Here is a 12,532-nt window from a genome sequence, read left to right on the forward strand (position 1 = left end):
AGTAGCCGGGGTTCCGACTCTCAGGCAGTGGTGGGAAGGTTAACTCCTTCTTCATCCAACCTCGGAGGAGAAATTTTAGTTTCCTTCCAAGTGGGGGTGAGCTTAGGCTCTGGGGTGGGGTCGGACCAGACCAGGAGTGTGGGGTTAGGGGCGGGGTGTACGCCAGATGAACTGGTCTAAAGACCGGGCTTAAGCTGGATGGGCGGGGATTGAGGAGAGGCGTGGCCTCGCTGGCACATTGGGATGCTCAATGTTTTGTTTTTTGTTGAAGTGTAGTAGGTATACAGTATTATGTTTCAGGTGTACAGCAGAGTGAATAAGTTATACATATATATATTCTTTTTCGGATTCTTTTCCATTATAGGTTATTATAAGATATTGAATATAGTTCCCTATGCTACACAGTAGGTCCTTGTTTATCTCGTTTATGTACAGTAGTGTGTGTATGTTAATCCTGAACTCCTAACTTATCCCTCCCCCACACTTCCCGTTTAGTAACCATAGTTTGTTTTCTATGTCTGTGAGTCTATTTCTGGTTTGTAAATAAGTTCATTTCTATCCTTTTTTTTTAGATTCCACATATAAGTGATATCATATGGTATTCTTCTTTCTCTTTCTGGCTTACTTCACTTAGAATGGTGATCTCCAGGTTCTACCATGTTGCTGCAAGTGGCATTATTTTATTCTTTTTCGTCACTGAAGAGTATTCCATTGTATAAATATACCAAGTTTCTTTATCCAGTCATCTGTCAGTGAACATTTAAGTTGTTTCCCTGTCTTGGCTATTGTAAATGGTGCTTGTTGCAGCAGTATTTATTATAGGGTAAAAATGGAAGCAGCCTAAGTGTGTTGTTCATCAGTGGGGGGTTGAATAAATAATTCCTTACAGTGCAATGTGATGAAGACATTAATACTGAAGTGGCTTGTATTTTAAAATACTTACTCAAAATACATCAGTAGTATGAGTTAATTATACAATATCCTTATTTTTTTCTCCCCTGGCATGTACTTATTCTCAGACTTGCTCTGCACCCACTGTCTCATTTTATTACCTAGAAGTATTTCCATGAAAAGTGTATTTTTCAACAAAGGGAAGAAAATAAGATTTTGTTAGTACTGTGAATGCATTCCTCCTGAATACTAAATGAATTGGCAAGATTAACCCCACTTGAAATGTGAGAAAAATTGAGAGTGAGTGAAATTAATCACCCTGACATAAAATCACTGAGCACAGAGAAAGTATATCTTAAACAATTGCTGGATGGATAAGTAGATGATGGGTGAATGGATGGGGGGATGATGAATGGGTAGGTGGGGGGATGAATAAATGTGAAGACCAAGTTCCTACCTCCCATTTTTATGTACTTGTTACAAAGTTAAGCTTATTAACTTAATGAGAATCCTTAGACCTGAATTTTCAAGTGCAATAAGAACATACTAATAGATTTACGGTGATATGTAAAGGAACTAGTTAATATCTCTATAGAATTTGCTTCAGTCTTCATACCCCAAAGATGTAGACCTTCTTCTATACCTCAGTCCTGCTTCATAAACCCAACATTTGAAAGTACTTTGAATTTCTTATTCCTTAGTTTTCCCAGAAGGTGGCAGTATGGTGTAAGGACTAAGTACTCTCTAGTTCCAAGTTGGATTCAACCATTATCATCATCAATAAAATAATATTGATAACTAGGGATTTTATCTGTGCTTTTCCATAATCCAAGTATAGCATTTCTTTTTTCCAGGCATAAATGTATGTTTAAATTTTTACAATAAACAAAAACATACTTCTAAGTGAAGGTTTTCACGTATTTCCAAATAAGATGTTGAACATACCTTATAATGAATTTTATATTTGACCTTTTTTTTTTTTTGGTACAGTTGTGAATATTGAGCTACAGACTCTTTTCTTTAAAAAAAAAAATTCTCCCCTTGAAAGGGCGGGGAGTGATAAATTAGGGGGTTGGGATTAACAGACACATGTTACTATATATAAAATAAACAACAAAGACCTAATGTATAGCACAGGGAATTATATTCAGTTTCTCATAATAACATATTAATGGAAAAGAATCTGGAAAGAAACTATACATGTATGTGTATGTATAAGTGAATCACTTGGCTGCACACCTGAAACTAACATTGTAAATCAACTACACTTTAATTAAAAAAAAAAATTCTTAAGTTCTCCTTAACATGCACATTTTCTGAGATTGGTCAAGACAGGCACACTAAGGCAGCAACATCCAGGAAGATAATCTCCATTTTTTAATCTTTAGTTTGAAGTCTTAATGTCAAAATAAGATCCTAAAAGAATTCTTTCACAAAAATAAGTCAGCTTTATGCTGTAAAAACATTAGTTCTTTGTCAAAGGTCATGTTCATCTGTCCTCATTTGCTGTCGCCACCTGTCAGCATCATCTGGAAGAGATCAGAGATTTTTTCTTCACAGTGACTCCTACATGCAGCTCGTTAGCTGTCCAGGTATGATTTACAGCCTAAATGTCCAACACTGTCAATCAAACAAGAGGGGCACTGTGGTTTCACGAGCCTGAACATGCTGACCTAGTCCTAGTGTCTTCTACATGACTTGGCAGATCTTGGAGGGACAACACTGGAACTCCTCATCACAGTCCTTTTTGCTTTTGCCACAGGTCTCATAGCACCTGTGACATTGGTTGCAGCACTTTGTTGGGGGAGGGGTGCCAATATTCAGATAAACCCCAGTGAAGGGCCACATCCATCTGGCAAGGAAGGTACATAACCATCACCTGGGGAAGTCTTAGACCCATCACTGCACTTACACTGGCAGAGCTGGTCCTAACCTCCCAGGAGGCCCAAGGTTCTTGTCTATCAATCTGTAGTCTGGGCCTGCTCCTGGCACCTGAAAGCAGAGGTCAGGAGGAGGAAGAGGGGGCACGTGGACCGTGGGAGCAGCCCCACCCCAACCGCCCCAGACCCTGTGGGTTCTGGAGCCCCCTGGATGCCCATAGATGTGGGTTCATCACCAGTTGTGGGTTCTGGCCAGCAGAAGTCCCACCGAGATGGAATGATTTACTCAAGACTCTGTGGAAAAGTCAAGAGAGCAAGAGGGAGTCGAGAGAGCGAACTCCACGAGCCTCTCAAATCTCCCATATTTATTGAGTACAGTCAAAGGAGGAATGCAGGAATTTAGGGAAGGACAGGGTGGGATCACAATGAGTACAAAGGCTTTGTTTATGGTTAGTGTTTGGCTCAAGGTCAGAAGACCCTTTTTGGTGAATCATGTTTGTGTTGAGCCTTTCAGCTTATCACAGCAGAACTATGAGAATCAGCTGCTGAACAGCTTGGACTCAGGTGGCTGTGCCTGTCTTAGGTTGCCCCCTTCAGGGGATCTTACCTGTCTTGGCTAACCAGCCTTCTCACCTCTGAGTCTGCAGCTTTTTGTAAGTTGTTTACCATTCCAGCCCAAGGCTGTTTTGGGGATAGAAGACTAACAACAGGCACACCCAACGTTTATAGCGGGGGGGCCTGGGTCACTGCTAAAATCTCAAGGCAGTTGCTAAGTACTTCTTCTTTAAAGAGATAAGCGGCTGGGATCTGTTACAATTTGTTAACCCAATCATGGGCTCCCACACAGAGACTCAGGCCGCAGCTGGCTCCATGCCCAAATCTCCTTTAGACCCTCACGGTCTTTACTGGGTTCCCATGGGGAGGTAGCTCAATGTACAATATTTCTAAATTTTTTCTCAGAAAAAACACAGAAGGAGCTGGAAACCTTGAATTCTTTTCTCCTGTTTTGGTGACATAACCAAATAAACAAAGGATTGTGTTAGGTGAGGCGTTGGGTGCTCATGATTTGTTGAGGTTGCTACCAGGAGAGAGTGAGGAAAACTGGGTAAGTAGATGAAGGAGTTGGGTAAAGATGTAGGTTCAGCCAGAGTTAAGCATCACCCTGAGTCCACTAGGAACTCTGGAGCATGAGTGAGACCACAGAGTTGCTCTCACTTTGACACCATGGGCTGGCCTTTGGTACCCCCCATCTCAGCCCATCATTGGCTTTCAAGATGCTCCCTGAGGGGGGTCACAGCCTCCCAGAGTAGCTTCTGTTTAGTTGAGAGCAATTCTCTGGAGGAAGGGGCAGACATAAGTGATAACAGCCAACTCACAATAGCTGGGGGATAGGTACAAAAAGAAACACCCATTTGTTTTTTGCGGGGAAATACATTCATGAAATTAGCAAATGTTAATTTTTCTCCTTTATTTTTTTAATACGTTTTCATGTATTAAAATGTATAGTTCTAAGCAGTAGACCAGTAAATGGGGCCTAGGGCAGGCACTAACAGCATCCCCTATAGAGGTCTACACCAACATTTACATGAATTAACTGTGAGTGACTTAATAATCCTTGAGACTCTAAAGAACTGAGAATCACATGTAAGCTGCTCCTTGGCTTGATCATGTAATAGTGCAATATGGCTTATGGGAAATCATTATTTTGAACACTTACTTTAAAATTTAGAGGATGTAACATTCATATTCTGTGTAGCAACTCTCGAGGCAGTGGGGAAACAGCCAGACAAAGGTTTGAGCCATAGTGGACACTCCTGGTGCTCTGCCTGTATGCCATCCATCACTTTGCCCGTCAGGTTATGTCCCCATGCACCCATTCACTATGGATAATCTCCACGGTACACACTCCAGAGCTTCCCCATGGTATTAGCTGGGGCAACCCCTATCCTCCCTAAAAAAATCATGGACTTCCCAACCCCTGCTCCCCACAACGAACCATGCACATCCCAACAATTACTCTGACAAATTATTTGCATGCTAACCATTACTCCACTCAACGTATCATGTGCATGCTAACCCTTACCCTCCCCCCCAAAAAAAAATCATTTGCATGCCAACCCTTACCCCTCCCACAAATTATGTCATCCCAACCCTCATTACCCCAATAAATCATGTGATCACAACCCCTGCCCTTCCGACAAATCATGTACATCCCAACCCTTACTCCCTTCCCCCAACAAATCTTGTGCATCTTTATTCCTACCTCAAGATCTGCTGATAGGCAGCTGGCCTAAGACAACCACATTATTATGCAAATGAATTAGTATAGGCTACATTTGAAGCTATTGTGAAGATTTCCTGGGAAGAAATGTATCTTCTGGATCTGAGAGTTGAAAGGGGATCTGGGGTTACAGAAAGGGAATTTCAGGTAGAGGGAACAGCGTGTGCAAAAAAAAGACTTCATGAGAATGGAGATTTTTGCCTGTTTTGTTCACTGTTTTATTCCGTGGACCTAGAATGGAGCGATGCCCTCTGGGATGAGGCTGGAGGCTGAACCTGGACTCTGAGATAAATGCAGTTGCCCAGAGATTCCCATTGTTGAAAGCTGCTGGCCCCTCTAGGACCAATTGATTCTATAATCCCAAAGGTGATCAACAACAGCTAGGAAAACCTACTACAAAAGAAGTATAAGAAAACAAGTGAAGAAAAGGTGTAGAAAATAAAGAAATAAAAAGCAGAACCATGGGTCTGGTGGTGAAAGACAGGAAGAAGTTTACTTTTCTGATAGCAATTTCCTGAGTCGGCTGACCTAAGACAAATGGCAATTCTCATGAGATTTCCTTGAGATAGGAAAAGTGGTCGGCTTAAAGCACAGTAGGGAGCTTTGAGAGCTGGCTGGCGAGGGTCACCTGCACACAGGAATGCAAGGGCCACCGCTTCTTCCAGGTATGTGTAACCTTGACAATGACTGTACCTTGACCTACTGCCGATCAAGAGCTACATGGTTTGACAATTAGCTGTCTTTTCCTTCTCCTCGTTCTTCTGCTCTGTTTTGAACAGTCTCCTTTTTTTTTTTTTCTGCTAAGAGTCCTTTTTTTCTTATTAATATCGTTGAAATAACTTTCTAGGTCCAAAATAGGAGCTGCTCTTACTTTAGGTGCGCCAGTTCAGCAAACCAAATCTTAGATAACTCTTGTTTCCCTGTCAATGCTCCAGTCAAATACAAACACAGTATATCTAGCAAGCTAACTCTAGACGCTACACTTATTTCCTTGTTTCTTCTCACTCCAATTGACCCAGGCAACTAGATATTTTCTGTTTTTTCACCTTGTTTTTTTTTTTTTTTATTGACGTATGATCAGTTTGCAATATGTCAATTTCTGAACACAAATATCCCTAAAATTTTCCTTATGGTCTAATCCAATGGGTTGTTCATCTTCCTCTTCACAGGTTTTTTTTCAAATTGATAGCTTCTCCTCCATGGTAGCTTCTGTGACCTAGCACTGCCCTGACATTTTTTCTACCTCTCTTGATAATTCTTTCTTTCCTCTACCTTTTTCCTTTTCTTGAATATTAATAATGATAACCAACATTGGGCATTCACTCTGCACCTTGTGTATTAATCCATTTAATCATCATAATAGGCCCATGAGATGGATACTAATATTATTCCCATCTTACAGATGAGACAATTGGGGCACAGAGAGGTTATGTTACTTGTCAAAGGTCACACAGCTTATAAATGGCAGAGCCAGGATTTGAATCCAAGCCACCTGGCTCCAGATCTTTGCTAATATGCCTTTGGTATTCTTCTCTTTTTCAACTTCCTCTCCCTGGAGGAATGCCATGACCCCATGACTTCAGCCACCACCTCTGTGCAGATGGTTCTCCAACTCTGAAATCCCTTTCATTCTCTCCAGATCAAATAACAGTATCAATAGCCACAATCTCAAAAGCCACAATATCAACCAAAGCTAATATATATTGAGCACCTGCTTTAGCCTGGCCTCAGGCTAAAATTGCTTTACATTCATTATTGCACAGCATCTCCACATTACAGATACAAAATGGCACCACGGGGAGGTTGCTCCAAGTCTCACAGTTATTTTAGTTGTAGTGGCAGGTCATAGATCATAAAGTCTATCAAAATAATATAAGCTACTTGAAGATAAAGGCCAGGTCCCTTCACCTATGCAGCCCTTTCCACAACATCTTACATATATAAGAGGTATCAGTATATATCTGTGGAATCAAATTTAAGTGCAATTTTTTATATATCAATTATACCTCCCTAAAGCTAAACAATTTTTTTAATAAGAGACATTCAAACAAGATGTTTCCTGCTTTTCGGCAACTGCAGGCAGAGTCCCGGAAACTTCTGAGATGGATTGTTTATGAATTTTGGTAATCCATAAACTGCCCACATCACTAGATGGAACAGGCAGTCTAGTAGAATGAGTATCAGGTGAAGAATTAAAATAGAATTCTAGAGCAGATAAAATGATAGTACTGTGCTTTACACACTCCCTCATTTATGTCATCACCCCAGCCCCAGGAGGGAGGCAACGCTGTCACCCCTGTTTCATGGAAGGAAATTTAGAGAAGTTAAGCAACTTACCAGAATTTACACATATGGTGTCTGAAGAACTTGACCCCTGGGGACCTGTTTCCTCATCAGCAAAAAGAGTCAGCTAATGATTTCTAAAGTGTCCTAGAAGTCTGGGGTTCTGGCATGCTAATGGCTCTTTGAGACCCCTAACCTAAGACCTATGCCCATAATATTGAGCATGTAGTTTCTGGCCGGGCTGGAAGGAAACCCTAAAGACTCGCCTTGAGGAAACGTGATGATGCCCAGATCGCCTGAGTTTTAGGAACCCGGAAACTCTTTTACTGTACCGGCCGCCTCTGTGAACTATAGTCATCATTGGGGCAGCTGAAATGTTACTGTAGATGCTGCAAATTAGTTACGCCAAAGTAGGGGAAAGGGAAATTTAAACCTATTAAGGAATATTACAGGATCTAGCCATCAAGCGATTCACATCCCAGCTGAGACTATATTCATTGGAGAATCAAAAATATTCAAAATGCTCTGTGAGGGCAGCTGCATAAGTAATTGATCACGAGACAGACCTGGCAACTTCTTTGGGGAAAGCATAAAAACTGGGGAGAATGAATAATGCCTCCGTCCAAAGATGTCAACATCCTAATGCTCTGGAATCTGTGAATAGGTCACCAGATATGTATGGGGAGGTAAAAATTCTCCTCTACCTTCTTAGGGTCTCCAGCTGGGAATAAGGATTAAACTGACATAAAGTATACATCTATCAAAATTCATCAAAGTGCACATCTGAAATATGTGTAGTTTACTGTACAGGACCCATGCCACCATAAAGGTGTTTTTAAAACTAAAACAAAAACTGAAACTTAAAAAAAAAAAATTACACCAACATAAAACAGATTAATAGGAGAGAAGCGTACAAGTGCAATTCAATTTTAACGGGTACATGGGAGCCTTCACAAGAAAATAAAGACCCAAAGAAGTGACCAGAGCACAGAGCTTTAACACCTTTTAGACAAAGACAGGATAAATTTGCGAGGAAATGAAAAGACAAGGGGGTTTGGGCGAGGTGCAATAAATTGTGAGGAAACGTCCAGAAGATACAGAGAAGGGAAAGTTAGTGGAAGATACAGTTAATTTAGTACGTGTGTTTGTACAGATCCATTTCCGTGCCCATTCCGAGTCTCTGGGAGTAAAGGTGTTCTTATCCTGGTACAGGGAGGGCGACTTTCTTACAGGAAATTTTATAGCCGGTTTTTAGGAAGAAAAGGTCATAAACCCTTCCTGCATCTTTTGCCTCTCAAGTGCCTTCAGCTCAAAATAATCAATATGCCAAAGGGGCATATTTGAGGGTGGCATGTCCTAAATTCCTTTACATGGTCGAAGGGACTTGGTTGCAGAAGTGTTAAAGATCTTGAGATGGGAGGATTATCCTGGGTCATGCTGGTGGGTCCAATATAATCACACAAGGGAGGCAGGAGACCAGAAAGGCGAGAAGATGCTATGCTGCTGGCTTTGAAAATGGAAGAAGGGGCCATGAGCCAAGGAATGTGGGCAGCCTCTAAAAACTGGAAAAGGCAAGGAATGCATTCTCCCCTAGAGCCTCCAGAGGCATCAGCCCTGCTGACACCTTGATTTTATAGCCCAGGGAGACTGATTTTTGACAGAATTGAATTCCCTACAGAATTGTAAGGGAATAAACTTCTGTTATTTGAAGCCAGTAAATTCAGGTAATTTGTTACAACAGAAGTCGGAAACTCCTACAGGGAAATCCAAAAAGTGTTAGTATTACCCTCCCTCCCACTCTTAAAGGGCCCCTGCTAGTCCTTTTCTTCCAAATCCTGCGTTTGGTCTGGATTGCCTCAGATGACCAAAGTAGCATATCACACCCTCTTACTGGACTTTGAGACTCCAGTCTGATCTAGAGAGTGGTATCTTCTGGAAGAAAAGGCACCCCTTCCTCAAGTCACTGTCCCAATAAACATGCCAACTTGGTGTCTACAATCCGAATAGCACCTCCTTGCATGCCAGCACTGTGTAGGATTCCCGAAAAAGAGGTCGTGAGGGTTGGCAGGTTAGCAGTGGAACCCAGAGCCGGGGTTTAATCTCAGCTCTGCTGCTGACTAGCTCTGGAAAATGGAGCAAGTTACTTACCCTCTCTGTTCCTGTTTCTTAATCTGCACACAATGGGGTTAATACTGATTGTACTCACCTCCTAAAGTTGTTACAAAGCTGAAGTTCAGCTGCTTAAAATGCTTAGAACAATGCCTGGCATGTGGTAAGAGCTCAATTCCCCTTAGGTGTTGTTGAATCTGACCTTAGAATTTTGCCCAATGCCCCTCAACCAAGGAAATCTTCTCCCCAAGACAGGAGTCTCTCTTCAAGTTAGATTTCACCAGCTCATTCATAGGCAGGAGGGAAGGGTGTTTGCATCACAGGGCATGCCACATTTTAATCCATCTCCTCCAGGTCTTCCTTCATAGCCACTAGCTGCCAAATCTCCTGAACCTCCCTCCCCAAGGAAGCCTAGACATCCCCTTCCCAGCTTCTCCAGACTCTCAGCCTCAAATGGTCTCTCAGTCCCTCCACTCTCAGTCCTCTATGCACAGGAATCAAAGTTTATCCCAGCTCCACCAAACTAGTCCACCCTCACCCAACCCATTATCCAACTTGGTAAACAGAGACCTTCCATTACCAGGACCCATTACGTTTTGTGATGATGGTTTGTTACACAGCGATCGATGACTAATACCCAGCCTTTACAGAATATCCTGGAATCTTTCCTCAGTCATTTCATGTGTCTACCTTCTGCTTCCCTGTTCCAGGACTCTGCTTTCTACTGAGCTTGTCAGGAGTCCTGGCTCAGAAATCCAAAGGTGAGTGCTCAAAGCCTGACTTTTCCATAGCCAGGGATCAGGGAGGGTGTAGATGAACGATGCACCTGGAACCACTCACATCCCCCAACAGGCTAGAGAAAGGGGTCTTCTGGGAACAGAACTGGGGCAGGCTTGCTCCTGTAATTCTTTTTAACTCATCATTTCATCAAATTTGGGTATCTTTTAAGTTATCTTATTTTTTTAACTACTATTTGTCTATTTGTTTATTTTTAGTAATCACAATGTGCCCAATGTAGACAGTAAATAAAACACACAAACACACAAAGTCTTGTGAAGCAAACATTCTAGGCGGGGAGAGACAGAGCATGATGATAATCATTTCATTCTGATCACAAGCAAGTCAGCAAGAAATGAACAAGATCATTTCAAGTTAACTTTAATCCCTTGGCAATTTCATGAGATTCTCAGTCAGCAGGTCTGGGATGCCTGAGGTTCTGCATTTCTAGCCAAAAGCCAGGGAACGTGTTCTGAGGAGGCAGGCTCTGCACATGGCCCCCCATCATTTCCCAGCCTCCACTCCCTGTTGTCCCTTAACAGTTCCCAGATTTCTCCACTAGACACAAAGCTTGAGGTATTTCCTCAGCCCCATTATTTCCATTCATTTTCAAGGGGCCTCAAGTTAAGATCTTTAGTGATCTCCATCTAAATGAAGTTATACGTGGGGTTACAAAGATTACATGCACCCTTATTAGAATTTACCTCCTGTGGTACTCGACAAATTCAGGTTTTTATAATCATAGCTGACACCTATTATGTGCCAAGCACTGCCCAAAGCACTTAATATGTATTAATTCACTTACTCCTTATAATAGCCCATTTGACAGGTGAGGGACTTGAGGCACAGAGAGGTTAGAACACATATGCAAAGACACACAGGTAGTAAGTGGTGGAGCCAGAATCAAACCCAGAGTCCAAGATCTTAAAACTTATTCCCTTTTTATAAACTTGGCAATGATCTTGAGACTAGCACAATTATATTGCATGGAAATTTTGTGTTAAAATTAACTTGTTTAATGCCAACCCCGGCCCTTTATCATGCACAGGAATCACACATTTTTTCCATAGCTTGGGTTTGGTGTCTCTAATTTTTTGATGTACTGAGATCAAACAGAAGGAAAAAGGTGCAGCTTCCTCAGCCTTAAGCGGCCTTGCTCAGAGGCAAAACAAAGTGATAACAGGAGAGCTTCTGATGCCAGTGATGTCTGACCTGCCTCTCTTCTTGCAGGGACCTGTCGTCAGTGCCCCTTAAATGCTTCCTGTGTCAATGGTACTTACTGCACCTGCAACCCTGGATACACTTCTCGATCTGGGCAGAAATTCTTCACATTCCCCTTGGAGATATGTGAAGGTAAAGGGATAATATTCAAATCACCCAGAGGTGGAAGTGGGAGGAAGGCAGCACGAGGATTGTGGGGAGGTAACCGTAATGTGTGATGCTGAGAGCTCTGCCAAATCAACCTTCACCGAGAAAGCAATGCTCTCACGAAGTCAGGAAAGTGGGCTCTTCCATAACCTAGCTAGATCTCAATTTTCTTCTCCATAATGTGAGGATTATAATGTTAATGTCACTTCCATAAATGTTCAAAAAGGGGATAACCTCTACAAGTGTATAGCATATATAATTTTACCTTATTATTTTTATTATTCAGAATCTTTACATGTCAAGTATATGTGTGCATATTAATGAGTAATGTGCATTTGAATCACCTGGGGATCTTGTTAAAATGTAGATTCTGATCCCGTAGGTATGGGGTGAGCCCTGAGGTTCTGCATCTCTAACAAACTCCCTGGTGATGCCCATGCTTTTGGTCCAAAAACCTCACATTGAGTAGCAAGAGTTAAAGCCATTGTTCAACTGGTATTTTGTAACTGAGAGCATAGGCATTCTCATGGGCAAAGTGGCCCAACCTGTAGTCATTCCTCCCTCTTATGTTAGATTAGCACTTCCAAGTTCTTGTTAGCTTCTCTCGTTTTCTCTATAATTCAGACTTCTAAAATATTACATTATTTAATGATTTAATAAAAATTATTCTATTTAAAGATATTTCAAGACCATGCAGCTTTCTTTTTATCAATACAAAATGCTCTTCTTTATCTGGCCTCATGCTTCTTTGCCTTGGACTCGACTCTGTATGATGTTTATCTTGATTTCTTTTTGTTTGAACTTGCCCAAAGCGTGCCTGCCTTTCTCTGTTTCATTTCACCTTTTCCCTTTCAGTGTTTTCTGGGATCATCTCCCAAGTAAATACTTGCACTTGAATCCTTATCTCAATGCCTGCTTCTTGGAGAACCCAACCAAAGTCAAT

At 41.7% G+C, this 12,532-nt stretch overlaps 1 protein-coding gene across 4 annotated transcripts in view; it reads left to right on the forward strand.

The window, feature by feature from the left end:
- The first annotated feature begins 19 nt into the window (after positions 1 to 19).
- The window catches only part of ADGRE3 (adhesion G protein-coupled receptor E3), a 47,124-nt gene continuing 34,611 nt past the window's right edge, over positions 20 to 12,532 (forward strand). For 2 of the 4 annotated variants that reach the window (XM_031689506.2, XM_072947514.1), the window contains exons 1-3: positions 5,585 to 5,717; positions 10,155 to 10,205; positions 11,452 to 11,574. In XM_031689506.2, coding sequence (XP_031545366.2) covers positions 5,693 to 5,717; positions 10,155 to 10,205; positions 11,452 to 11,574 — 199 coding nt within the window. In that variant the 5' untranslated portion in view covers positions 5,585 to 5,692. Of the gene's footprint in view, positions 97 to 2,373; positions 2,484 to 5,584; positions 5,718 to 10,154; positions 10,206 to 11,451; positions 11,575 to 12,532 lie in introns of those variants that run through there. The other 2 variants (XM_072947511.1, XM_072947512.1) reach the window with 2 other exon arrangements.

The sequence above is a fragment of the Vicugna pacos genome, chromosome 22 (genome assembly GCF_048564905.1).
Source record: "Vicugna pacos chromosome 22, VicPac4, whole genome shotgun sequence".
Classification (NCBI taxonomy): Eukaryota; Metazoa; Chordata; class Mammalia; order Artiodactyla; family Camelidae; genus Vicugna; species Vicugna pacos.